Here is a 26252-nt window from a genome sequence, read left to right on the forward strand (position 1 = left end):
TGATGCTGTGGCACAAGCAGCTTCAGACGGCAAGGGATTTCCTCGGGACCGTGGGTAGGATGGTCCATGATGAGCGTTCATGGGCACATTTTTTTCTCTCTTTGCAATACACAACAGGTACGGAGATGGGCTTGCCCGAGGTTGACTGCCCGTCTTTTCAGGTTCCTTCAGACAGAATCTGGTTCGTCGATTGAAGCCATCGTCGACAGGTACCTTACCTGACCACGACGAAGATCTTCGGCTGAAGTAACATGTACATGTCGGAGGATAGTCGGATGGAAATACGAGGCTGTCAAAGCTATCGTGACCTACCTTGGGCGATTATTCTTGTAAGTTGTTGGAGGTCGGTGGTCGTTGATCGTTGAGCGTCAAGGTTGGACTGAGTGGTGCCAAGAGCTGCACCTGTATCTGTACAGATAATAAAGTCAAGGTTTCGTGCCTTATCTGGGGTTTATCGACAACATGCCTATCTTATCCAGGACGATGTATCCCTTCAGCGGTCGTAACGCTAGAAGGTAGCTCGAAATAGAGACTGCTGCAGCTGACGGCAACGTCCCCATTGGCTTCTCAGGCAGTCCTCTTACCCTCTGAGCCAAGCATAACGAGGCATGGTGCCCTACCGGTACCTTATCTGAGCAAGTATTGGTACTCGACATCCCGTCTTCCAAGGTCGCCAAAGGGGAGAGAGACGTGGTCCAAGCTTTCGGTGAGGGGTGAAGCGACCAGGAAGCGGGGCTGCTATGGAAAGGAAGGCTGCTTCCTTCCGCGTTACGGCATATGCAACAATAAGGTAGCCCAGCAGCAGCAGAAGGAGCCGAAGGAGAAAGAGCGCACCGAGAGGGCAAGTCAGGTTGAATCATCAGTTCTTTCCAGGTCCTCGGACATATGTGCTTGAAGATGAGATAAGGTAGACAGGCAGAAACTTAGGTGTGTTGTACATGTGATTTCAAGTCAATTAACATCAGCATTGAAGATGGATGATGAATAGGTAAGGTAAGGTAAAATGGACTTGGCTGAGTGCGTGCATGGACGAGGTCCGACTCCAACAATCTGAACCCGAACAATGGGCATGGGGCTGCCAAATCCGTACACACCTGAGCTGGAAAGTACTTGCAAGAAACAGCCTACCTACCGTATCTGCCTATTCCTTCCTACCTACCTTGACAATCCCCAAGCCATACCTCAACATTTCTCTCACCTTTCTTCACCTTACTTTACCTCATCATAGGGCAAGTAAGATACTTTCAAAGGCTGACTGACACAGGACGTAGACGCTGCTTACCCTGTCCTGAGAGTCAGAGGTGCACTGAAGAGCGTGAACAGAAGAGAACCTCGCAACTTCGCGGCAGCTGTGGCTGTGACACTGCACCACCCTGAGAATTCACCCCTGAACACCACCCACCTCAGACACCAGTATCAGTGCCTTCTGCGGTCCACGGGTGACATTGGCAGCAACCACACCTCTACAGCCTGCCCGCGCGACCGTCCTCAACTGTGAACACCGCTGAACCACGCCCGCGACAGCAACCCATGCGCATCCAGGCCCACTCCTGAAGCTGCGAAGACTAGGCTCAGTTGGTATCCGGCGACCAAGTACGCACTACGCAGTACCTACATTACACAGTAGGTACTTCACCGTCAACTGTGGGCCGTGAACGAGCACTCGGCTGGAACGCCGCAGCACCACGCAACAGTCGAGACAACGACAACAGCGACGACTGCTTCCACCAGAACTCATCCTCGATCACGAACAACCCAAGGCGCAAAGATATCTCGACCGACCCCAAGCGACACTATCATCGGGACCATCTACAACGGCTGCAACCTGCGAAAGATTCCTACCATCAACCCTTTCTGATGCGCCAATCGCATATCCTCAGCATTAAACTCCCATCGCATCTCCACTCGGACTGACGTCCTGCCCTGCTCTTGGCGTGGCTCTGCGGGTGGCCGACCAACTTCGCCCATTTGCGCACCCAACAGCCTGCGACTCGAACATTCACCCGATCAACGCCTGCTCCTCCGTACCTCTCGCGCCATATCTCGGCCGCCTACAATTCAAAGAATTGTCCGAACCTCGATTCGAAACTCGTTACCCACCTACCGCGACAGAGCCTCAAGCGATCGACGACAGTCCTTTACTCCACGCGGACAAACCCCGACCACGACTACCAACCCCCAAATACCCCGATAACGAATTTCTATAAACAGAGCAGTATTGAAATAACAGTCGCCCGAATGCCAGAACCTCCGGAGAAGCCCCGTAGCAAGGTGGTAACATAGAGAGGCATCGCCAAGATGCTGAGCGCCTCCGGACAGTCTCAAAAGGCACTGTCGCCTCAACAGTCGGCATCGAGCGCCAATACCCTCAATCCACGCCCGAGTTTCGAGCGCATAGAGAGCACCGGCGGCCTCCAGCCGCCATCCGCCTCTGTCAATGGATCGAGAAGTCTGGGCGCCTCGGGCGTCAGCTTCGGACCCCGAGGCTCTTCCCTCAACCCCTCCATCGCCCCTGGGAGCTTTAGTTCTGAGCTGCGCAGCCAGATGATGCCATCTCGCTCTGGCTCCCGAGGCGACATCTACAGCATCGATAAGGTCGACGAGGAAGATCCCGCCACGGCTGCAGAGCAGACCCTAGCTATTCTCAAGGAGCAGCTGAATCGAGAGATGAAGATCAAGGACGGAAGTGAGAACATGCTGGAAGCCTTGAACGCCAAGAAGGCAAAACAAACCAAGGAACAGAGGGCCAAGGTCGAAGCAGAGCTGAATGCGTCTAATCAGCGCATCAAGAATCTACGGCAGAAGATTACAGACGCTTCGAGATTCAAGGCGACTCCTACCACACCCACAAGACAAAGGACAAACGAGCCACTGTTCTCTTCTGCCAACAATGGCATGCGCTCACCTCCTAGCGCCTCTCGCAGTGGCGCTGGTTCAGACAATGAAGAGACGGCTGAGCAGTCACCAACCTTTCTCCTGGCTGAGTTGCTACAAGCCCTTGAGCAGGAGGGCATGCCGCCAGAGTACTATGTCAGTCGAGGAAACAGTCTAGTTGATCTGTTCAGGCGGCATCCAACTCTCAAGTATGACTTGGTATGGTCGGTATTCGGTCTTCGCATGCAAGTAATGCTGCTCAGTGAGGCCAGAGAAGTAGTGGCAGCTGGTTACCGAATGATTCGCTATGCCATCTCAGATGTGTCTTCTTTAAAGAAGATCCGCAGTCTGAATACTGACATCATTGTTGTGACGTGAGTTTGGTCATGTTTGTACGTTGGGCAAGCCTGTGAGCCACAGCTAACAAACTGTAGATCTTTGATCAAAGACCGAAAAGCAGATCTAGAGCGTGAACAGGCCTTGAAGTTCGTCCGAGCCTTCTTGGATGTCAAGGACGGAGTCAAAGAGCTTTCACGCGCTGTTGTGAGGACCATAGCCGCTGTTGCTGAGCAGGGTGAAGATCGTCTACGCTCCATCTGCCTGGAAACTCTTGCTGAAGTCATGCTTCGAGACCCGGCCCTGGCAGTCGCTTCTGGCGGCCTTTCACCGCTCTCTGAGGCTTTGATCGAAGGAACATATAAATCGCCCGAATCTCTTACGGCGTCTTATATGCAGATCTTGGATAATCCACAAAAGAGAATCTACTTGCGCTCCGGTTATGATCTGGAGGTTCTCTTCACGGCATTCACAGATATCATCCTCGCAAACGAGAGCTTACTGAAGCAGAATGCCAAGGCAATCACCAAGATCCTGAAGAGCTGGCCGGGGTTGATGATGCTGACTATGCATGACTCTCGAGCCATCAAGTCGCTGCTCACTAGCATGGTGCTCCCACAAGCAACCATCCGAGAGACAGTGATCGATCTCATTTACCTTCTTCTCCGGATCAAGTCGCCTTCGTGGGCTTCTTCCTTCCTGGCTGGTCGCCGCCTAACGACATATGGACGGGTAGCAAGCCTCAAGTCGGTTCCGAACCAGACGCCCTCGGCGAATGCTCTACCCGTGGAGGAAGATAGTGGAGAGCAAAACTTCATGGATCACTACACTGCCCTGCTTCTGGCTACATTTGTCAAGGCTGGTCTACTAGAAAACTTGCTTCAAGTTGCCAGGACCAGTGACCCCCAGCTCTCCAGAAAGACATGTCTTCTGATTGGTGAGGTGCTGAAGCTGGCAAGCAGGCTCCTCCCCGCGACGTGGAGCAATGACTTACCTCTGCTTCCGGAGCTCTTCGCTGCGGCGACTCAGTTCAAAGACGACAACAGATTCGTTGCCTCGGGCATAGTTTATCAGATTAGCTCGGTGAGCAAGACGCTGTATAGGAGCACGCCGTCTATCGCGACTGCTGGAACTCTCCCCTCCAGCGACAACCTCGCAGACATGCACCGTAAAAGCAACGCCGGGATTGTGGTTCAAGAGGGCGCAATCCGGCAGCTTTTGGTGGAGTCTAATGTCCTGAACAGCTCCAACTACTTGAAATGGAACTGGGATGTCATCTCGCGAATCATCGAAGGGCCGCTTCAAGATGGAAAGCGACTAGACGAGGTCAACAGGGTGTCCAAGTTTATGAACAGGATCATGAGCTTCTACCGGCCTTTTAAGCACAGGTTTTCGGATCTTACAAGCAACAAGAATTCTCAAAAGTACGTCAGGGTTGGATGTACGCTGATGCACACTCTGCTTCAGTCAAATGAGGGCTTTCAGTACTTGCAAGATCATAAGATGTTACGGCAGATAGCTGAGTGCCTCGCTCAATGTGACCCGGTAAGCAAAAAAGAAACATTCTTGGCAACCTCATCAAGACACTAACAAACAATGCAGAGCAGTGGATTGACATCCACGGATCCAATGTTCTCCCCCGGTCGCTTGCAAAGCACACTTTGCGCAGGATACTTCCCCATGCTTGGAGTCCTAAGTGGTGATCCCAGAGGCTTGGAGCTTCTACAACGCTGGAGAATGTTCAACATGATGTACCACATTCTCGGGCACAAGCAGCGCCCTGACTTGATCAAACTACTTCTTTCAAACTTTGACTACAGCATCCCGGGACACCCACGGGTGCTTATAGAACAGGCTCTTACGTCTGGAACGAGGGAGATTCGCATCACGGCGACGAACGCGCTGCGGAAGTACGCAACTCGACCATTCGATGCATCCCAACCATCCCACGGCAAGATCGACTGGAAGTGGGCCATCGAGAAGCTGTGCGACCAACTATACGACCCTGAGGTAGAGGTCTGCCGAACCGCGGTTAAGATCCTCGAGAAGGCATGCAATAAGAAAGCATATCTGGAGTATGTCGTCCAGTGTCGTCCGACAATGGACCACTTGGGAGAGATCGGTGCTCCTCTCCTACTGCGGTTCTTGTCCTCGTCTATTGGCTACCACTACCTCGACGGCGTTGACTACATCAGCAATGAGATGGATGACTGGTTCCTCGGTCGAAACGACTCATATGTCGGTGTGATTGAGACCAGCCTGGCCAAAGCATTCCTAGAGAATCCAGAAGAGCACCAGAACCGCATTAACATGGTGGAAGAAGCTCAAGCAGATACCGAGCCAGAGAATCACATTCCACCGCACTTTTATCGCGAGCTTGCACGCACTCAGGAGGGATGCAAGTTGCTAAGCGACAAAGGACACTTTGCTGAGTTTGCCAGCACGATCAAAGAGTACGGCATGCAGTCGGAAGATCCCGAGCTCATGCTAAAGGTCAAGGCCTCCATGTGGGCTGTCGGCAACGTGGGATCCATGGAGCTCGGTGCCCCTTTTATCGAATCATGCGATGTCATCGAAGACATTGTCAAGATTGCTGAAGAACACGAGGTGATGAGTCTGCGTGGCACCGCCTTCTTCGTCTTGGGACTAGTTTCTCGATCCGCCCACGGTCTTGAGATCCTGTCAGAATGTGGATGGGATGCAAATCTTTCACCGCGAGGAGAGTCGATGGGATTCTGCATTCCCAACAATCTGTCCAAATTCTTCTCGTTCAAACCCTGGAAGCACGCTATTGCCTCCAAAATTGCATTGCCAGATACGCAAAAGACCTTTTTGACACCGCCACCGCCAACAGAAGCGCGTCCGCCTCTGGAGAAGGAGGAGCTGCCGGCCTTCACTAACGAGGAGGCCATCAACCAACGAATTCTGGATCTCGTCGTCGATCTTGGCAATATGGTTCTGTACAAGCGGGCGATGGGTGAACTGATGCAGATCAGGCAGCACAAGGTGGCGGGCTTTAGATGCCCCAAAATGTTCAAGCGCGTCATGACGATGCTTGAATACAATCACTATCGCCTGCCTATTAGACGAATGGTTCTCGAGATGTTTGACAAAAACGTCCTCAGAAGAATTGTCTTTGACGAAGACAGCGATAGCGGATCTGACGACGAAGATGTCGACGAGGATGAGGAAAACGCATCCTCGGGTGACGAAAATCGAACAGAGAGACAGCGAAGTATCTCAGACCCGTCGGAACTGGAGAAGGAGACAGAGCCTCTGCCGAAGGCGGAGCGTTCGGACAGCATGAGCTCATTTGATACAGACAGCTCGGCTGACTCGACGGAGACAGCGTAAGGTTGTGTGATCCGTTTCCAAACAGCTGCTCATCGTTAAGAGACTACTTGGCATTTGAAACGGAAAGTTATCAGTGGAATTCGAAAGGCATCATGAGGAGGCGTTTTATTTGTTGGCTTTTCTTGTACTATAACTCGGGACTTTGGGGGAGTGGATAAAGTCTCCAGCTGAGGTTTTGGCCGGCAAAGGGACCTAGAGAAGCTACGGATTGATCTTTAAGAGCGAGCAAGGACAGGATGGAGTTGGTGGCCATCTGCGTATCGATTCCCAAATGGTGTAGGTAGGGAGGGTTTCGGCACCATAGGCAAATCAAAAGTGGCTTGTTTCTCTCATCTCTCGCTCAGATCACGCATCCTTTTCTTGCCAGGAGTGAGGGTCATGCATATAAGAATGGCAGCCTTGGCGATGTCTTTTACGTGATGTGTGACTAACCAGTGAGGCGCAGGTCACAGTATGGCGTGGGAACACGAAGAAGAGTTTTGCAAGTCGGACGTTTTATTGAGGTGAGCAAAAACTAAAGGGTGCCCCGCCCCCACTTGAGTGACATCTTCGACCCGCGACCGATCCGTCGTCAGCCGTGCCTACCCCGTCCTCCGATGATGTCCGATCCGTCTGCACGGAAAGAAGCCCCGGAGAGTTGATTGCTACCTTGCATGTATCAAGGCTCTTTCTTACCCAAAACAGGATCCAAACCGGCGAATCTATCTCTGACTAGTCCTTTTCGTCCCCTACACTAGTCACCATGGTTCAGGGACGAGTTCTTGTCATTGCCGGCTCGGACTGCTCTGGCGGAGCGTGAGTACACACACACACACATTCTTCATCTCCAGACTGCAACAAGATCTGGAGAAAGCAGATTCAGAGATGGGCTTGCTGACGCGGGAATCCAAAGAGGTCTCGAGGCGGACCAAAAAGTCACCGCGGCGCATGGCTGCTATGCCATGACGGCCACCACGGCGCTGACGGCGCAGGACACGACTGGAGTGCACGACATTCACCACGTGCCGCAGGAGTTTCTTCTCAAGCAGATCGATGCCTGTATTGGAGACATCGGGGTGGACGTAGTCAAGACTGGTGAGGGTTGCTTCATTTTTTTACACTGTGTCTGGTCCATGGCGTTAAGTAGCTGACCCGTAATCAGGCATGCTGGCTTCGCCTGCTACGATTGAGACGGTTGTCGAGGCTCTCAAGAGGCACAAGGTCCCCAAGGTCGTCGTTGACCCGGTATGAGAACGTCATTTTCACACTTTTGGAAAGGGGACTCTGAGTTTTCTTACAAACTGCCACAGGTCATGATCGCGACCAGCGGTGCGGAGCTTCTCCCCCGCGAGGCCGTCGCCGCCTTGCTGGAGGGCCTGCTCAAGCTCACCACCGTCCTCACGCCAAACATCCCCGAGGCAAAGCTCATCCTCGAGGACTCGGGCCACGCGCCGGTCGAGGTCGAGAGCGTCGGGGACCTCGAGGCGATGGCGAAGGCGGTACAGGCGCTGGGGCCCGAGTGGGTGCTCGTCAAGGGCGGACACGCGCCGTTCAAGGCGGACTTGACTGTGGCCAAGAGCGAGGAGGACAAGGCTGTTGTCGTGGATGTGTTGTATGGGCACGGCGAGTTTTGGCATGTGCAGAGCCCGTATCAGAGTTCGACGAATACGCATGGGACTGGGTGTTCTTTGGCTTGTGAGTTTGGGTCAGAGGTCGTGGTTGAGTATGACGAGTGCTGATTTGTGTGGTAGCTGCTATTGCGTCTAATTTGGCAAAGGGTCTTGGTATACCGGAAGCTGTGATGTCGGCTTGTCGATACATTGAGGCTGGGATCAAGACTGCTCCTGGGTACGGAAAGGGGCATGGTCCGCTGAACCACTTTCACTCTATTCAGACGCTGCCCTTTGCGCCGTAAGTTTCCTTTAAACCACTTGTATAGGCAACGAGTTGACTAAAGTCGATAGGGGGCGCTTTATCGAGTACATGCTTGAGAGGCCAGATGTCAAGGATGTTTGGAAGACGTTTGTGTATCACCCTTTCGTTATGGCCATGGGAGATGGAACGCTGCCCATGGAGTCGTTCAAGCAGTATCTCATCCAGGACTACCTCTATCTGGTACGTGTGCTGCGGTCCCCGACGGAAACTCTTGGTTGCTCATCTTCTATCCTAGGTTCATTTTGCCAGAGCCAACGCGCTGGCTTCTTACAAGGCGAAGAGCATAGCAGACATCTCGGCCGTAGGTGATGCCCGCGGTTCTGGAGGGGTTGTGTACTGAATCATCTAGGGTGCCACAATCGTCAACCACATAACTCGTGAGATGAGCCTGCACATCGACTACTGCAAGGGCTTCGGCATCACGGTGCCTGAAATCGAGGCCACAGAGGAACATCAAGGCAAGTCTTATCTTGTGGATGTTGACCCTCCCTGGGGAGAGACATGAGAGCGAGACTGACAAAAGACCATACATACAGCCTGCACGGCGTACACGCGCTACGTCCTCGACGTGGGCGTCAGCGAGGACTGGATCGCGCTGCAAATGGCCCTCGCGCCCTGCCTGCTCGGATACGGCGCCGTGGCAAAGCAGCTCCACGGCGACGTCAAGACGAAGCGCGAGGAGAACATGTACTGGAAGTGGATCGAGAACTACGTCGCTGACGACTATGTCGGAGCGGTGAAGACTGGCTCAGGTTTGTGGAGATGTTTATTATCCTCTCATGGCTGTTATGGTTGACTGGGTCATTTTATTTTGGCTGACTGAGGGGGGTTAAATCACAGAGTTGATTGAAAGGCATGCCGCCTTGCAGAGCCCGTCGAGTATAGAGCGGTTGATCAAGATCTTTATTCACGGCACAAAGGTTGGTTTTGATGTTTGTTGGGCGGGGTGAAGCTTGGGCTAACTGTGTTTCAGATGGAAATTGGTTTCTGGGAGATGTTTCCCTACCGGTGAGTCTTGACGAGCAATGTTTACCAGTAAGCTGGTAATGGAATCCTGTCGGTGAAAAGTGTTGTTTGGTAGACGGATAAAGGCTCTGTAATTGGAGCGAATGCCCTTCAACAGAAGATGATAGATGGAGGATGGGCCTTGAACTGGAAACGGGTGTAGCAAGATGGAGGCAAGGGTGGTGGCTCCTACCTCACATTGCCGCCATCTTGATACTCAAACAGCCTCATAGCTTGTGGACGAAGTTTCTGCTCCTACCTCACGTAGTATTATTTCCTTCCTCACCTTAGTTCAAGTATAAATTGGCTAGACGTTAGATCGGGCAAGAGAGAAAGCCAAGCATTACTACCTTGGGCGGACTGAATAGAAGCTTCCACTGTCGTCTGATGCATCTCACCGTGCTTCCTTCCTTCCTTCCCTCGACTTCCCGCCGCGGGTGCGCATGCCGTCCCAATTAGTACTGATGCCAAACAAGCAGCAGTCAAAGGGTTCCCTTGCACCGCTTGTGCTGAGGCTCACTCGAGGTCAAACGATTTCCAATCATTCAAAACCAGGTCTCCGCAATTCGCATGCAAAGGTCTGAAAAAAAGCTGGAGACCCCCCGGTCCAAACCGAAGTACCTTACACTGTACCACAGTCACCATGGAAGCCAGCAAGGTGAGAGAGAGAGGCAGAAAAAAAAACAGAAAAAAAAAAGTCAGGAACCTTGCTGCCGCAGTGTGCAGATTTGGCAGAGGTGCCTTATCGCGAGTCAGATCCACCATCTTATCCGAGCGATAAAGGCAGTAACAGACCCACGTGCATCGAGTACGTACCTTTTTCGCCTTAGCAGGGTCCTTCTGGTAGCGGTCGCCGAAAAGTTTTGGGCAGGCAAAGAAAAAAATTCACCCCGGGACCGCCTTCCCTCGCGCTCCCCAAAACCTCTGACCCTCCTACTATTTTTCTCCCCCCTTCTTTCATCTGCATCCCTCTCTTCCTCCATCTCACAATCCTCCATCCCCCTCCCCTCAACGCATCAGTTCTCTTTTCGGTTCGCTCCGGAAAAAGAGTTCACTTCGCGTCTTCTCTCTCTCACTACCCACGGTCTTTCTTTGCCCGGTATTTGGCATCGCTCAAGCAAGCGAAGCACCATTCACGACAATAAACACTTCGCGCGCTCTTCGCAACTAGCAAACATGTCCTACGGCGGCGGCTACGGAGGAGGTGGCTACGGCGGTGGTCGTGATCGTCAGGATAGAGGCGGTCGCGATGGCGGCTACGGCGGTGGTGGCTATTCCAACGGGTAAGCATCTCTTTGACTCTATTCTCAAACACGTCGGCCGGGTTCACGAGGCGGCTGTTGCCTTGGCGCGACACCTCTCGTAGTGCCACGATGCCCTTTCCGAATATGGAGCGTCGTGTCTCGAAGCGACACCAACGCAAGCTTCAGCATTCAATAAATATTTTGATTCTGTCGTCAACATTATTGCTAACTGGTCAGTGACAGCAACGGATACGGTGGTGGCGGCTACGGCGGCGGTGGTGGTTTCGGCGGTGGCGGTGACCGCATGAACAACCTTGGCGCTGGTCTTCGCACACAAGAATGGGGTCAGTTGATTCACAACAGTATACACCAACGACGCGTTTACTGACTTTTTTTTTCTTTCTTGCACAGATCTTTCCACGATGCCGAAGTTCGAGAAGTCTTTCTACAAGGAGCACGAGGAGGTCGCCAACCGCAGCTCAGAGGATGTCGAGTCCTTCCGTCGCAAGCACCAGATTGCCATTGCCGGCAACGATGTCCCCAAGCCCGTCGAGACCTTCGACGAGGCTGGTTTCCCCAGATATGTCATGGACGAGGTCAAGGCTCAGGGCTTCCCCGCTCCTACTGCCATTCAGTCCCAGGGTTGGCCCATGGCTCTCTCCGGTCGCGACGTCGTCGGTATTGCCGAGACTGGTTCCGGAAAGACGCTTACCTACTGCCTTCCCGCCATCGTCCACATCAACGCCCAGCCTCTGCTGGCCCCCGGCGATGGCCCCATTGTCCTGATCCTCGCCCCTACCCGTGAGCTCGCGGTCCAGATTCAGCAGGAGATTTCCAAGTTCGGCAAGTCTTCCCGCATCCGCAACACCTGCGTTTACGGTGGTGTCCCCAAGGGCCCCCAGATCCGTGATCTCTCCCGCGGTGTCGAGGTCTGCATTGCCACCCCCGGACGTCTCATCGACATGCTCGAGGCCGGCAAGACCAACCTGCGCCGCGTCACCTACCTTGTTCTTGACGAGGCTGATCGCATGTTGGACATGGGTTTCGAGCCCCAAATTCGCAAGATTATCGGCCAGATTCGCCCTGACCGTCAGACTCTCATGTGGTCCGCCACTTGGCCCAAGGAGGTTCGCGCTCTTGCGTCCGACTTCCTTTCCGACTTCATCCAGGTCAACATCGGTTCCATGGACCTGGCTGCCAACCACCGCATTACCCAGATTGTCGAGGTCGTCAACGAGAGCGAGAAGCGTGATCGCATGATCAAGCACCTCGAGAAGATGATGGACAACAAGGAGAACAAGGTTCTCATCTTCGTCGGCACCAAGCGTGTCGCTGACGAGATCACCCGTTTCCTTCGCCAGGACGGATGGCCCGCGCTTTGTATGTTGTCTCATTCTTTTCTGATCGTCTGTACTCTAGCTAACATTTCGCAGCTATCCACGGTGACAAGCAGCAAAACGAGCGTGACTGGGTCCTCGACCAGTTCAAGACGGCCAAGTCTCCCATCATGGTCGCGACCGACGTCGCTTCGCGTGGTATTGGTGAGTATCATTCCCCCCCAACCAACATGGCAACTTCCAGCAGCCTTGTGCTGTACTTTACTCTTATGTCTAGGGGCTCTCTTACTTGCGCACTCTTGCCTGATGCATTCGTGTTTCCTTGGTTCTCTCTGCTCCTGTGTGGAGTCTTGGTCTGGTGTGCAGCCGTTGGCTCGCTATACTCGCTGTTCCACCCTTGTGCCTCCCATTTGCCTATGGTACAAGCGTGGATGTGGCAATTCTTGATTCGCTCAAGCTGTCCCCAAGATTCCCCAAGCCCGAGGACCCGGTACATTGAACTTTCCAGGATGGCATTTGACGCATATGGACTGCCCTGTCTTCGACGGAGTGAAAACAGCCTGATATATTTATCAAACAAACGTGGTTCCCGGCTGGAACGTTGCTATACAAACCGTGAGGCGTCTGCTAACCCCTTGCTCAAGATGTTCGCAACATTACTCACGTGCTGAACTACGATTACCCCAACAACTCGGAGGACTACATCCACCGTATTGGTCGTACCGGTCGTGCTGGTGCCAAGGGTACCGCCGTTACCTTCTTCACCACTGACAGTCAGTTCTCCTCCTTACCTGTCACATCTGATCAAAGTGCTAACTTTCTCCCAGACTCCAAGCAGGCTCGTGACCTCGTCAACGTCCTCAGAGAGGCCAAGCAGGAGATTGATCCCCGTCTCGCTGAGATGACCCGCTACGGTGGCGGCGGCGGCGGCGGTCGCTACGGCGGCTGGGGCCGTGGCCGTGGTGGTGGCCGTGGCGGCGGTGGCGGTAGTACGTGTTTTCCATTCTCCCAAAGTCTAGTGGCCTAATCGCTGACCGGACTTTCTTTACAGACAACGCTAACAACGCTCCTCTAGGAGGCGCTCGTCGTTGGTAAGAGCCTTGCCAACCGGACCATCCTAAAGGCGAGGTGACTCATCATGCGGCGGCAACTTTCGCAATTCTCATGCAAAATCGGCGTTCACGTAGACGGGGGTTTTAGACTCGAGGTACCCGGGACACGTAATTGTGTCTCCTTCAGTCTGGTATTCCTCCACGGCTGTTTTCATTTTCCTTGAGTGTTTTCTTTTATTTGCCCATAACGGTTTGGGGCTTGTGTGCGATATCTCTTCAGGCATGGTCAAACGTGGATCAGGTTGAACAAAAAGTTAAGACGGAATCGGAGACGACACAATGATTGGTGTCGTTGACTGCAATAGAGATCCTTGTGGGGTCCCAGTCACTTTTGATGCTCTTCCATGAGCAAGAATGGATGGCTCAGGTCGAAAGCTCGACAGGTCGTAAAAGGCATTAGATGACTGTATATCAGACATGGCCCTGTCGAGGGCGGCTTACTGCTCAAGTAGTAATAGGAAGATCATCTCATGACAAGACTTGAACATATTTATGCTTTCTACTAGACGTCCCGCGTGATGGCCTTTGGATGTTACTTGCTACTGTTCCCTTGCTATGATGCCAGAGCATATGTTGAGCCTAACTGCCATACGAGCCCTGGGGATTGGGCTGCCTCGTTAACAGCAGACCACTGTACTCATCCTCTCCGTGTTCAACCCCAAACTCTTGGTGTTGCTTTTGATATTTGACCTTCTTTGCAGCGTCATCATTATGAGTAATAGTCCACCATCCACAGACTCGATGTAGCGCGACTTTGAGACTGTTTCGAAGGGACGAGTGGGATGGTATGGTGTTTGACCCAAAATATCGCTCTGGAACCGAAATCAATATCTGTGATGCCAACCAAGTGTCCCATTGTCTCGTCAGACTGCTTGAACGTACTGACCAGATAATATTGTGCATCTACAGGTCCATTCCTCTGGGAATTTACGTTCCCCCTGGGGTGATGGAAGTCTCATCAGCAGTGAACTAAGTGCCGTCCACCACCACCGCCAACCCCCTTCTCTTCCCCAACTCTATCAAGAGCCTTTTCTCTCTGTGTGTTTGAGTAGCTATCTGAGTGATCTCATGGGGAAGTACTGTATGGAAGCCGGGGGCGTAAGTCTGGTTGGAACGAGGAGGAGGAGGAGGAGGAGGAGGAGGAGGAGGAGGAAGACTAGAATCATGGAGAGTTTCTGATATTTTGTCCGTTCTAACTCGCGCGCTCAGCCTCGTCTCCTTGAGAGAAATGTAGGTGGGCATCATATCTTGGTCACAATACGAGCTCCTCAAGCTACATGATGTTCTTCCCCGAACTTTTGCTCATTATATATCCTCCATGGATTACAAAATCTCAAGATGCGAGAAAAGCCTATCTTGTTCATGTGACAGCTATTTTGATGTATCTGTACTTCTAGAGTAGAGCCAGCCAGCTTGCCCCAGAAGGTTCGCCATCCCTCTCGCCGTCTCGTCATTGGGGAGGGGGCGGAAGGGGAGGGTTCTTAATGTTATCTCAAACTGGTTGACTCGATTCCCATATCCCTATCAAAGGAGTGAATCTAGTCTACTACACCTTTGCTCTCCGGTCACTGAGTGGCGCCAAGACGAGTCAACAAAGAACAAAAGGAACGAGCCAAAGAATGACAAGATTGGCCGGCTTTTATGTGACTGTTATTTGAGAATACGATATCATGAGAACCGCGAAACATTCAAAGCCTTTCTATCCAAGTCAGCAGGTCTCTCCTACGACAGTTTGTACACCTGCAGACAAAGGGCTTATCCCCCCCCTATGGTGAACCGCAGTAGAGTTCACTTCACTACTCAAAGTAAACCACATCATGTAGCAAAGGGATGATTCCTAGCTAGACATATAGTCATACAAAGTAACGACCTATCAAAATTACCAAGCCATGAGTGCCATATCACCTATAATCCTCCTTCTCACGCGCCAGCCTATACCGCAGCCGCAGACCTAAACCGTCCTAATAACCCTTGCACACGCCAGAGTCGGGAAAGGGAAGATGAGTAAAAGTCGAACAATGCCAGGCCCCAAACGATCGATGCTCAATGCCCCGAAATAAGAAAGTGCCAAGAAGAAACCGACACCTGAAAACTCCCCGCTGAATGATGTCGAATGACGATGCCCATCCATGCTTCGATGCCCATACTTAAAAGTCAACATGCATCATGCTCGAGTTGCGAGACTTTGGTCGAACCATACCAATGAATGAGGTTCTTCGAGATGAGAAGCGGCGAGGCCTCACACCCACGGGCCGAACCGGAGACAGAAGCGGGTTACCAATGGTATCTGTGCCAAAGCTGCTCGTATTGGTGGTACTTGTGGCAGTGGTGTTGATTCCCTTGGTGCCATTGCTGCTGCTAGCACATGACTGTGAGTGTCGGCGACGCTTCTCCTTTGCTTCTAACCAGCGCCTGACCCCGGAACCCTAATCCCATGAGACGAGGTCTTTCTGCTTTCCGCTCTCATCCAGTTCAACGACCACAGCAGCGAACTCGCCACGTTCATCTTCGGCCTCAAGGTCGTCCATCTCAAGCTCAACCTCTTCGCCGTCCTCTAGCATGGTCTTGCCCTTTCTGAGATAGTCGCTTCTGATATCCCAGCCAAACTTCCAAACCCACGTCTCGAGTTCAGAGAAGGCCTGACCGACGGCAGCCTGCTCAGGAGTAGCGAGCGAATTGAGGCCGAGGAGCACTTCGTTGAGTCGCCGCTTGTAGACAATGAGGGCCATGCGGAGGTCACGGGCATACGAAGGACCGTAGTCGAGAACAGACCCATCGAGGTAGCGTTCGTTGTAGACAAGCTGAGCCGTAATGGTCTGCAGGAGCGAGCGGGCCAGCTCCGGGCGCTTGAGAGGCAGTGTGTAGCTCTTCAAGATGATGGAGACCAGCATGTGCCACCACTGCTGGATGCACGCCTCGTTGCCAAGATGCATGCCGACAATGAAGGCAAACTGGAGCTCACCGACAACGTCATCGTCGGTGGCACCGCTGGAAAGCAAGTGAGCAGTCGCATCAACTGCCTGCTCAGTACGTTGAGCGCCGACACTTTCTGCATCGTATGTTTTGGCGCCCTGGCTAAAGGTAAAGTTCAACTCTGTGCTTGCGACAACACTGGGCATTCTCTTTTCTAGCTCGAGCTCAGCGGGAAGCATAAGCGCCCCCCTCACGCGGTCCGAGGTATGCACAGCCCAGTCACTGGCCTGGCGGGCGGTAATTCTGCTCAAGAGAGGCGCGGTGATGGCGTTGGTCAGCTGCTGCCAAATGTTGGTGTTTCTTGCGAACTCGGGTTCGGGACTGGAAGAACCGGATGTAGCCGATTTGACGGTGGCATTGAGAGCGCGGATCTGGTAGGGGGCCAGCTTGGGGTAAATGTCCTGGATGTTATCCTTTTGGAAACGGGCTTCGACCTGGCTGGCGGGCTCGCCGATGACCTCGTTGAACTTGTCCCATTGCATGACGTGGATCTTCTCGGTGGCCGTGCTGATGATCCAGAAACCGGAGCGCGTGGTGCTGGCCTCCGTCTCCGAGACCCAGAAGAAATGGGAGCCGGGAGGAATGTCTCTGACGCCGACGAACTCGCGGGCGGTGAAGGAGACAGAATCGTAGCCTACGGTGAAGTGAGCAGGCAAGTCCATGACAAGGACAACATCTCCTCCTCCAAGTTGGTGTTCATGCTGAGAGGCCTGTTGATTGGCGCTGGCGGCAACATCGAGAGACTCGATGGGTGCCAGAGGCGGGGGTTCGTCGTCGTCGGGGACGGTGTTGGGGTCCATGGTGACTTGTTGCGACAGGGAGGAGTCGACGGGCTGGTGTACGTGCAAAGAGCCGAGAGGATGGGCGCCGGTGACGCGGATGGATTTGCAAGATGGAGCTCTGGTGGAGACGGAAGAGTCGGACTTTGGCAGGCCCGAATTTTTGAAAATGGCGGGCCGGAGAGGGGCGTCGATGGAGGTGCCGGCGGTCATCTTTTTGGAGATGGTGGGAGTGGTCCCCACTACCGTCCGAACCTTAGTTGAGAATCGTCGGATAACTCGAGGCCCGGAGAAAATGATGCCTAATTCTGATGGGTATCAAGCGAATGGTATAGCGGAATGGCTGTTACGAAAGCGACGTGTTGCTGACGATTCTCGAGGAAGAGCTAGTCGTTGTCGAAGAAGAAAAATTGGGCCCTCCGAGGAAGTTTATTGTTGTGCTGGCGATGGAATGAGGCGCGGAAGAAGACTAGGCGGTAAAAAAGACGAGGGAAGAACGAGTGACGATGATACAGCTCGAGGCTGCCTGAAATGGCCGTTGGGCAAATCCAGCCTATGGAGATACACTTTCTTGAGGAAAGAGGTATCCGTAGGTAGGCGTCGAAGGAGTTGGAAAAACGAGGTGCAGTTGAGAAATATCGAGCAGGTCGTCTGTAGCAGTCAAGGACAAGGAGATGAGGTGAGGTAAGGTAAGGTTGAGGTTGTTCCGGCCAAAAGACGCGACGGAGGGCACGCGGGGCAGCAAAGCAAGCCCTGAATCGACCGGATTGCGAGACTTGGAAGGAACAAAAAAAAAAAAAAAGCTCAAGAGCAATGGAAAGAGAGAGGAAAAGATCGAGGAATGCGACCCTGCCGAGGCAGCAACCAAGATTTATCAACGTCTGGTGCGGCCTACCTACCTCTTTCCCTCCCATGCTTATCCATCTTGACCTCCCCCCCTTCCTTCCCCCTCCATCTCACCCGGGGGATTCCTTCCCTCAGACAACGATGAGGTAGACAGCAAATTTCCAACAATGACAGACGGGTCTGGACCTTCCCCTCATCTAGCTTCGTTTCCGTTCGAGACAATGCGGCAACCCGGCGAAAACAAAAGGAAGGAAGGGGCCAGAGGGTGTTAGGTATGCGATACTTCAGCTACTCGGACACTGCTGTCGTATGCCCGCTGTATCGGTACATGTTCCAGGTTTGAGGACTGCAGACTACGTCATGCGTAACCTCTGCTAAGATTACCCATCTCACCTGGGTGGTGTGGTGTGGTGGTGGTGGTGGAAGGTGGGAGAGGCGGGACGACAGTACCGGACCGCCAGGGTCGCCAAAATGGAGACTCAGCACTGTAGGTTCTCAGGTCCGTAGGCTCAACTGTTGGAGCACCTCGGTAATGAGCTTGAGGTAAGTAAGGTGGATTGTCTTTTCGAAGCTTCAGGAGACTTGGGTGACTCGCAACCACAACGCGGACAAGCGAGCCTCAGGGCAGCGTTGCAATCTTACTAGGTACTCATTTATCGCTCCAGGCGAACACCTACCTCAGTGCATGACCGTGGTCGTGGGGCGAGGAAGCAAGCCAACGAGAAACGTCTGGGTCGCAACTTGGGAGAAATAGTGCTACCGGCCTCTAGCTCCCGCCATGAATGTCAAAACAAGACCCGACTGCCATCCCGTTCATCCGTCCCAAGAATTGGGGTCAGGTACGGAGGACGAACGACGGCATCGATACGGGTACATCTAAACCGACAAACAACCCAAAAATGCCCACCGTCCACATGGTGGAGCACCACCCGCCGTTCGGTTCCGTAAAGCAACCAACGTCTTCTTCTCCCGTCTCTTACCCTCCCGCCCCGCCCCGAAGCGACATCCGTAATCCTCTCCATCCCCACACCTTGCTCCGGAACTCGGAAAACCCGCATCCCAAAAACAAACCACCACCAGAGAGAACCCCCACCACCACCACCAACCCGTCCACGATATCCGTAGAAGAATCCACTCCGGGACCCCCGACTTTTTTTTCTTCCCATGCATCCCACGGTCCCTTCACGTTACAATTGGGGGCCAAAAAACACAAAACAAGACGGGTGCTTGACACGTGTACCTTACATTAAGGGAAAAGGAGACTACGGGATGTAGTTTAAACGCAATAAACTAAGACGAACGCTAGTATCATCGACACCAAGGATTAAATGCGGAAAGAAAAAAAAAAGAAGCATTCTTCATCTCCTGCATCTTTAACCCTGTGCCCTGCCCCCCCGAATTCCCGTCACCACCACCCCGCCGTTCCATTCACTCGGGTTTTCCATTTTCCAAACCATAAAGACTCCACAACCGCATCGGCGCCAAAAAGGGAGCAAACAAACTCAATCAAAAAAAGAGCCCATATGCAGGGTCTCGTGTGTTTGGCGCGGCCCCCAATACAACCGTTGAGCCTACAACGGGGGAAAAAAAGGGAAAGAGGGGTCCGCTGTGCCGTCCTGTTTAAAACCGCAAAGGTGACCTGGTGTCTGTTTGTTTGCTTATTTGTTTCCTGTACCCGGAGTACAACACAACCCAAAATTTAAACAACAACAAAAACCGGCCGTTTGGATGCAGCACTTCGCACCCTTCGGCGTGTTGGTTTTCTGGGTGCGTACAGTGTACGTGTACGACGAATACTTTGAGCGAGGTGACTTCGATAATTGACCCAATAATCATTTCGCACCGTCGCCGCCGCCAAAATAAATTCAACGTACCTTGGGTGCACATAGTGTTCCTTCTCTCATACGCACCCCCTCTCACCTGTATCACCAAATGCATCGCTCCTTCCTTCCTCAAGGTTCCATAAGGTTGTGCTCCCTCGCACTTCCCTCGTCATCGCATCTGAGCCAACCAGCACTCCGTCGGGAAGGAAGTACTGCGTTGACCCTAGGTAAAACACCAACACCAACACCAGCACCAACACATGCTCACCGACTCTTTTCCATCCTACACATCCACGACATCCCAATCCCTCAACCTCGAAAGGAGGGGCAGAAGCAACGCCTCGTCGTCACCAGCAAGTCTGTTCTCACTCTCAAACCCCGCCGAATCCTGCATATGCACAGAACTCGAAAGGAAAACATCGATAGAAGCAGAGAGGGAGGCAAACAAGCAAGCCGAAGGTTTGAACAAGCTTTTTCAAAAGAGGCAGCGGCCCCTGTCAATCACCCGTCAATAACCAGAAACTCTACTTTCGTCCTTCCCTCCTCCTCACCCCTCCTCTTCGGACTTTGCCTTTCTTCCCCTTGAAGTGTAGATGTATTACAAGACCGGGAACCTTGGAAGTGTATTGGCTAACAAACTCCCGGAACTTCACATATATGTCCGGTCCCGCAACTCAAAAAATCTCTTCGGCGGCCTCTCCTGTTCTCTTGTCTTCTCTTTCTGCGTATTTTTTTCTTTTTTTTTGTTACTGCGGTACATACACCTTGACAATCATAGAGACCCTGAGAATAATGAGGAAAACCAAGATGCCACCTCGTGAGCTTCACTTAACCAGGTCCTCATCCCAAAACTCTTCACCAACGACCAAAGCACATTCCCATTGTCATTCGTCAAACCAAACACCCCTTCCTTCTACCTTATTCCATGCAGCTATCCGCGCCGCACCCATGTCCTACCACAAACAACCCCTCATTCACATCAACGTGAGAATAAGCAGCGCCACTCATCCATCCCCATGTCACCACAGCGCCCATACACGCACGCACACATACTCTTCCACTCACACTCACACACACACACTCATGCACACGCGAGCAAACCGACCGACCGACCGACTCCCGTAGCGTCAGTTACACATAGATCCTTTCTCTCCGAGTCGACCTACTAAGCCAAAACCCAGCTTAGCTTCCCTTCCCCCGCTCCTCCCCTCCCCTCCATTCCCCTCCCTCCCTCCCTCCGCCCCAGCCTGCCTTACCTACCAGCGCTAGCTGACCCGACTCTACACTAAAACCGTTTGGCGAGAAAAAAGTAATCCAACCACCAACACCAACACGATGGGAACGAACCAACAAACCACAAAAGATCCTAAACCTGAACCCTTGTCTCTTTCTCCCGCGAAATCCTTGTCGACCATGCATGTAAGAAAGTGCGATGCCGCTTGATGAAGAAAAATAAAACTAGGCTTGCAGGGGGAATGGTGCTACCAACCATTACGCCCACACTTTGCCATCTGCGTCATCAGACACTTCAACACCGATATATCCTTGTTCCCTCCCCCCTCAACTGCCAATTCTGCAACAATTCAGTTTGGCTTTCAGCTTCTTTCAGCTTTCAGCCTCACTGCACACACGGTGTTCATCTAATTTTGACTACTTGGTGCTTTGTCATTGTAGGTTTGGGTATTCCATCACCATTCAAAACTTAGTTGTGCTCAGTTGTGAGTTACGTCACGAGTCAGACTTGGCATGTAATGCTGTGAAAGAGGTGTATTTTCTCGAAATCTTTTACATTTCCTTTTCCACCGCGAAAAAAGCAAATCAACTGTCAAACGCATTCTGTCGACGCCCTGAACGTCCGTGTATGTATAGGTATCTCGGCCACTCCAAAGGTCCGTCCTTGCCAATCCTGTGCTTTCGCCCTCTACCGAGAAAAAAGTCCCCATTTTCCGAAAATCCTTATCGCCATCCGAGAAGAGCAGCTCCCTCGAGGGACCCAAGTCTTGAAAAGGAAAAAGGTATCGTCTGCAAAGGATGGAGAGTTGGGGTCTCGATCGTGCTTAACCCCCAGGCATCAGGCCGGTCGTCCTTTTCCCAATCATCACGGAGCATCTTTGTCCTCGATTGCTCGGGGGCGAGACTGCTCCGTGAGATCAAATATCGAGCCCGTGACATCGTTCAAATCGAAGCCGGCTTGCGCCCATGTCAAGAAACCCTCTCCAAACTGAGACCATGAATGGCCAACCAAAGCGAGCCTCCACCCGTTTCGTCAAATCATGACCCCTCTCAACCGTTCTCGTAAATGCAGAAACCACACCGGTCCAAGGAAAAAGCCGTTGCCCAATGCATCATCTTATGTGGAGAAAAGAAAACCGAGGAAGAAACATCAGCATCGCATCGCGATGTGAATGATCAAGCCTCAGACGGGTGTGCCTGAGGCGCCTATGAAAATGGTGGTAACGCATCGAAACCATGCTGTGCGTGTACTCGATCGAAACGTGAAAATCCCAAAGCCATCAATTGGCGGATATCGCTTCGTAAACCAGAATTTTGCCGCGCGTCTAGTAGCCGAAGGAAACGAAGTTGAAAGTTCGTAGTATAGACATTTACGGATGTGCGGCTGTCGTCGTGTGAAAGGGAACCCGATAATGTACAAGCTCATCTCCTCTTTCATCATTACGGTTGGGTCCCTTTCGTTGGCGGGTCAGCCGTCCTCAGTGGCTTGAAGCCTGAGCACCGTTATCTGCCTATACAGTTAGTTGGCCGAGGTCAGTCACACGGACGATTCGAAACTCACGTGAGTTGTACATGCTCTGGTTCGGCTGGCCGTAGGGAGACTGAGGTTGGTAGTTGGCCGAGTACATGTGGGAGCCGTTGTACTCGGGCAGAGGCTGCTGCGCAACACCTCCAGACGGGGGCGCAGGGTACTGCGAGGGCTGATATCCGATGGGCGGCAACTGGACCTGGCGACCAGGCGCGTATGCAGAAGCTGACGATGAGCCGTCGGGTGCAGACTGAGGATCACCTGAACCGTTCTGGGCAGCGGCCTGTGCGGCGGCCGCAGCTTGACGCTGACGTTCGTCCTCGGCCTTACGAGCGGCCTCCTCCTCCTTCTTGCGTTGCTTCCATTCCTTGCGGATTTCCTTGAACTCTGTTGCCCGTGATGTTAGCCTCCGTGAAATGCGACAAAGATGTCTTGGCGCGTTTATCGTCAGTTTGTCACAGACACTAGGCCATGTGCATGGCACTGGGTCGAACAAGCTAAAAACCGCGGCTCGCTAAACTGCGGGATGTACGACGCTAGTCCCGCGTACCGCTTGGCAGCGTGAACGCGAACGCGATTTCGACACAATGCGCAACCAACGACGACTCGGTATTCAAAGTGTGCTGCAAAACGTACCTTCAGGTGTTCTCTTCTGTCCGTGAGACTGCATTGTGACGTGTGCGTTGAGATGGTTCAATGTGCCATAAGCCTTCTCGCAACCATTCCAGCCGCACTTGTACATGCGCTCAATCTCCTCATATCGTCGACGGGGTCGCTTGTGCTGCTGGGCACCCGGGATTGGAACGAAAGAGTATACCTGGTTGCCAAACTGTTACGTCAGTACACTGGTTCCTCCATTGGACGACAATGCGCGCGTGTGCCAGTCTCCGACCCTGCGCCAACGGCCGTGCTGCCAAGTTAGTTCTGAAAGCCTCCCCCCTCTTTGGACGGTTGCCTCTCAGATCCTGCAGCGCTGAGCACTGCTCGGATGAGTTACCGCAAAAAGAGTTGGGGCAAACTTATCCTCCTGACGCGCTGGCACACCTGAATTCATCGCCTGCTAGCTTCACTTACCTGGCTGGGTCGTCCCTGGGGAGGGGCAGAGCTCGGTGTCGGGGGAAAGACGTGGCTTGCGGGAGTCAGGGGACCGGCGCTGTGTTGGCCGTAGCCGGTCCAATCGGGACGGGGTTGGTAGGCGGGATGCTGGTAGGAATGCGACATGTCTCCGGGGGGAGGACCGTAGGGAGAGGGCTGTCCGTACGCGTAGGTAGGACTCGGCGCCGCTATCGACGGATCTATGGGTACATCGTGGTCAGACTTGGCCAGAGGGACCTGATGGTTACGGCCATCTTGCTGGGGCAAAGACGGACTGCTTGCTTGTTGCGCCATGCCTCCGCTGCCACCGTTGTGGTTGCTAGCAGGATGGTATGATCGCTGAATGTGTTCAGGGAAGGATCCTGACCGCGCAGAAGGCGGGTAGACGCTGTACTCGGAGGTGGGCGTCGCTGAGGTCGAGTAGTTGCTGGGGCGAACCTCTTGTTGGGTCGCGTATTGCGCAGCAGATGCGTGATCTGCAGATGAACCTTCAGAACGGGTGTCGCCGCAGTTGCTTGGGTAAGGCGAAGGCAAACCTGACTGCGAGTACTCGGTAGCACTGCGTTCCATAGAGGTGCTGAGCGAGGTCAGGAGCGAGCTGATGGCAGCGGCTTCTGGGCGGGAACCTCCAAGCTGTGGCGAGCCTGAAGAGAGCAGTGATGCGTGGTTGTCAACGAACTGGTGTTGCGTTGGGACCAAGAACATGCTACAGTTCAGAGGAACGTCTTGGGTCGCAAAGAATTGGCCGGAGAGTCCTTAGTTCTCAAGCCAACGGGGAAATGATTCGCAGGTTCGTGGTAGACGGTTCCTTTTCTCTTCTTTTCCGGGTGCAAGAGCGGTCGATGGGATGGCTCAGGAAGCGGTCTTTCAAGTAGCGGTAGCGGGTTGGGCTTGCACTTGAAGAAGGAAAAGAAGGATAATGGAAGAAGTAGTAGTAGTAGTAGACAACTGATGTCGGGAGTGAAGTGAGACTTGAGGCGGCGCGACGATGGTGTATAAAGATGGCGGCCAAGATAGCGCGGGCCACCCAAGGGCTCGGGTTTATGGTTAAATGGGGATGTGATGACAACAAAGTCGCTAGCCACGGCCCTGAGCGAGGATCTCTCAAAGTGGCAAGGATAGCGTTGTCTTTGCCAGATCACGGAAAGGACGCCTCTTTTTTTTTTCTTTCCTCTGGCTCTTACTCGCTTTGGCTGAGAAAGAGGTTGACGGTATTGCCTGGGGAGAGCGACACTAAAATAGTGCGCTAAGTAGTAATGGATGGGCTGGGCTCTCCGCTTGAGTTCAGGCCGAGCGAGTCCTTAGCGTCTGGATCGGAGATAGGACAGGGGTGGGAAGGCCCACGAGCTGGGTGTGTGTATGGAACCTGGGCCAAAGGCGGCGAACAGTGCCGTAGGCGTATGAGAGGGTAGGTACTCCGTACACCGAGGAGAGGGAGACTAAAGGTTGAGTGGGGTTGGCGAAAAGGATGGGATGTCGAAGGGTTCCTCTTTGCGTATAGCGTAGGGTGTGCCTCTTCTTTGATCGGGGTTGGCGTGTGTCTGGATTTGGCCTGGTGTAGAGGTCGGGACCTGACTTGACGAGATGGCAGATGGGAGTCCCGAGAAAGCAACTGACTCTTGTCTGATCTGGCTGGCAGGATGCAGGAGACTGTGGGATGCAGGTGCTGCAACGCAGAAGAAGCGACTGAGCGCGGTGATGCAGTGCGGAGGAGGGTGGTGATGAGTTGGGTGATGCGCTGGTTGCTGCAGGAGCAGTGCGTACTCACTCACACGCAGCAAGAGCGAGGAGAGTCTGGTAGACAGCCAGCACAGCTTTCGACAGGCTGGGCGAGGTACGGTAGTGTCGTGTCGGGTGAGAGAGAGAGGTGTAGGAATACTCCGTAGACTGTATGTACGGTAGCTAAGGTAGCTGAGTGGTGGGTGCTGATGCTTCGATGCTCGTGCGGTAGGGGGGCGTGGTTGACCTTGGCCTTGGTACGAGAGCAGGTACGTAGTGTACGGATACTGGAGGGCGAGGTGGGTGGGTGAGTGGGCTGGTGGGCACGAGTGGTGGCGGAGGGTGGATGCTCCTTCCTCTGGTCTTTCCGACTTTACTCGACTTGACGACGTCGACGAGCGAGGTACGTGCTCGTGCTGCCGCTGCCGAATGCTGGAAGCAAAGAACGTGCGTGCGTGCGTGCGTGTGTCTTGCGTAGTGCGGTTTTCCCGTGGTGCTAGTGAGAGGAAAGAGAAGTAGCGCGGGCGGAGCGCGTGTGTGTATGAATGTGTGTGTAGTTTGTTGTGTGTAGTGAGATGAAAGAAGAGCGAGATGAAGATGGGGTAATTTTTTTTTTTTCGGTTGTCGAGTGAGCCTCTCTCTTACTCTCTGAGTTCTGGCGCGTCTGGTCTTTCTTTCTCTCTTTCTCCTTCTCGCTCAGCTCGGTGAAGCACCAGTGTGTGGGAAATGTGAAGGGGGAAGGCGAAGCTAAGGAAGGGGGTAAGGGGGTAAACCCAATGAAGGTTTATGACGAGGGGAGTTCGATCTTAGCGCCGTTCCCGGGAGGAAGACGAATTTAATACTTGCGACGGAAGAGGGATAGGAAGAATGGGGTAAGCTTGAGAGGAGAGAGAGAGAGACAGAGAGAAATAATGGAACGCCTGAGTGACGGGTCAGCGCGAGGGCTGATTTGCAGCAGGTGGAGACGCGTCGACGGGCCTGTGAGTGTGCGGTGGGCAAGGATGTGTTGGAGAGTGGAAGGATGAAGGGTGAACCGTGAAGGGGGTGAAGACTGGGAGTGAAGGGGTGAGTGAAAGTGAT

General features: G+C 53.2%; 5 protein-coding genes across 5 annotated transcripts; 3 read left to right on the forward strand and 2 right to left on the reverse strand.

Moving 5' to 3' along the window:
• Window positions 1-1066: 1066 nt before the first annotated feature.
• On the forward strand, window positions 1067-6854 carry HER10_EVM0008061 (uncharacterized protein). Its single transcript, XM_035477597.1, has 3 exons — window positions 1067-3248; window positions 3309-4755; window positions 4813-6854. The coding sequence occupies exons 1-3, from the start codon at window positions 2299-2301 to the stop codon at window positions 6562-6564; spliced, it is 4149 nt and encodes a 1382-aa protein (XP_035328228.1). The 5' UTR covers window positions 1067-2298; the 3' UTR covers window positions 6565-6854.
• Window positions 6855-7111: 257 nt separating this feature from the next.
• On the forward strand, window positions 7112-9808 carry HER10_EVM0007147 (phosphomethylpyrimidine kinase). Its single transcript, XM_035476713.1, has 11 exons — window positions 7112-7359; window positions 7457-7638; window positions 7706-7788; window positions 7854-8238; window positions 8295-8454; window positions 8508-8658; window positions 8714-8779; window positions 8828-8936; window positions 9015-9230; window positions 9319-9398; window positions 9452-9808. The coding sequence occupies exons 1-11, from the start codon at window positions 7307-7309 to the stop codon at window positions 9488-9490; spliced, it is 1524 nt and encodes a 507-aa protein (XP_035328153.1). The 5' UTR covers window positions 7112-7306; the 3' UTR covers window positions 9491-9808.
• Window positions 9809-10398: 590 nt separating this feature from the next.
• Window positions 10399-13653, forward strand: HER10_EVM0012181 (DEAD/DEAH box helicase). The gene is made up of 7 exons (XM_035483175.1): window positions 10399-10766; window positions 10965-11071; window positions 11139-12107; window positions 12161-12268; window positions 12709-12837; window positions 12892-13053; window positions 13116-13653. The coding sequence occupies exons 1-7, from the start codon at window positions 10660-10662 to the stop codon at window positions 13157-13159; spliced, it is 1626 nt and encodes a 541-aa protein (XP_035328584.1). The 5' UTR covers window positions 10399-10659; the 3' UTR covers window positions 13160-13653.
• Window positions 13654-14934: 1281 nt separating this feature from the next.
• HER10_EVM0013370 (AAR2 protein) lies at window positions 14935-17853 on the reverse strand. Its single transcript, XM_035482731.1, has one exon. It carries the CDS (start codon window positions 17139-17141, stop codon window positions 15603-15605), a length of 1539 nt encoding a protein of 512 aa, XP_035328698.1. The 5' UTR covers window positions 17142-17853; the 3' UTR covers window positions 14935-15602.
• A 3537-nt stretch (window positions 17854-21390) lies between these two features.
• Window positions 21391-26081, reverse strand: HER10_EVM0004296 (uncharacterized protein). Its single transcript, XM_035482950.1, has 4 exons — window positions 23433-26081; window positions 22995-23175; window positions 22392-22745; window positions 21391-22337 (listed from the first exon to the last, which is right to left on the reverse strand). Exons 1-4 carry the CDS (start codon window positions 24156-24158, stop codon window positions 22309-22311), a joined length of 1290 nt encoding a protein of 429 aa, XP_035327880.1. The 5' UTR covers window positions 24159-26081; the 3' UTR covers window positions 21391-22308.
• Window positions 26082-26252: the final 171 nt, after the last annotated feature.

The sequence above is a fragment of the Colletotrichum scovillei genome (assembly GCF_011075155.1).
Source record: "Colletotrichum scovillei strain TJNH1 chromosome Unknown Contig00010, whole genome shotgun sequence".
Classification (NCBI taxonomy): domain Eukaryota; kingdom Fungi; phylum Ascomycota; class Sordariomycetes; order Glomerellales; family Glomerellaceae; genus Colletotrichum; species Colletotrichum scovillei.

Coding starts and splice junctions, on each gene's coding strand:
- HER10_EVM0008061 (XM_035477597.1), top strand. CDS start 2,299: ATGCTGAGCGCCTCCGGACAGTCTCAAAAGGCACTGTCGCCTCAACAG. Junction 3,249..3,308: donor ACTGACATCATTGTTGTGAC/GTGAGTTTGGTC, acceptor AACAAACTGTAG/ATCTTTGATCAAAGACCGAA. Junction 4,756..4,812: donor GCCTCGCTCAATGTGACCCG/GTAAGCAAAAAA, acceptor CAAACAATGCAG/AGCAGTGGATTGACATCCAC.
- HER10_EVM0007147 (XM_035476713.1), top strand. CDS start 7,307: ATGGTTCAGGGACGAGTTCTTGTCATTGCCGGCTCGGACTGCTCTGGC. Junction 7,789..7,853: donor CCAAGGTCGTCGTTGACCCG/GTATGAGAACGT, acceptor AAACTGCCACAG/GTCATGATCGCGACCAGCGG. Junction 8,780..8,827: donor GCATAGCAGACATCTCGGCC/GTAGGTGATGCC, acceptor TGAATCATCTAG/GGTGCCACAATCGTCAACCA.
- HER10_EVM0012181 (XM_035483175.1), top strand. CDS start 10,660: ATGTCCTACGGCGGCGGCTACGGAGGAGGTGGCTACGGCGGTGGTCGT. Junction 12,108..12,160: donor GGACGGATGGCCCGCGCTTT/GTATGTTGTCTC, acceptor AACATTTCGCAG/CTATCCACGGTGACAAGCAG. Junction 12,838..12,891: donor TACCTTCTTCACCACTGACA/GTCAGTTCTCCT, acceptor ACTTTCTCCCAG/ACTCCAAGCAGGCTCGTGAC.
- HER10_EVM0013370 (XM_035482731.1), bottom strand. CDS start 17,141: ATGACCGCCGGCACCTCCATCGACGCCCCTCTCCGGCCCGCCATTTTC.
- HER10_EVM0004296 (XM_035482950.1), bottom strand. CDS start 24,158: ATGTTCTTGGTCCCAACGCAACACCAGTTCGTTGACAACCACGCATCA. Junction 22,746..22,994: donor ACAGAAGAGAACACCTGAAG/GTACGTTTTGCA, acceptor CACGGGCAACAG/AGTTCAAGGAAATCCGCAAG. Junction 22,338..22,391: donor CCAGAGCATGTACAACTCAC/GTGAGTTTCGAA, acceptor CTGTATAGGCAG/ATAACGGTGCTCAGGCTTCA.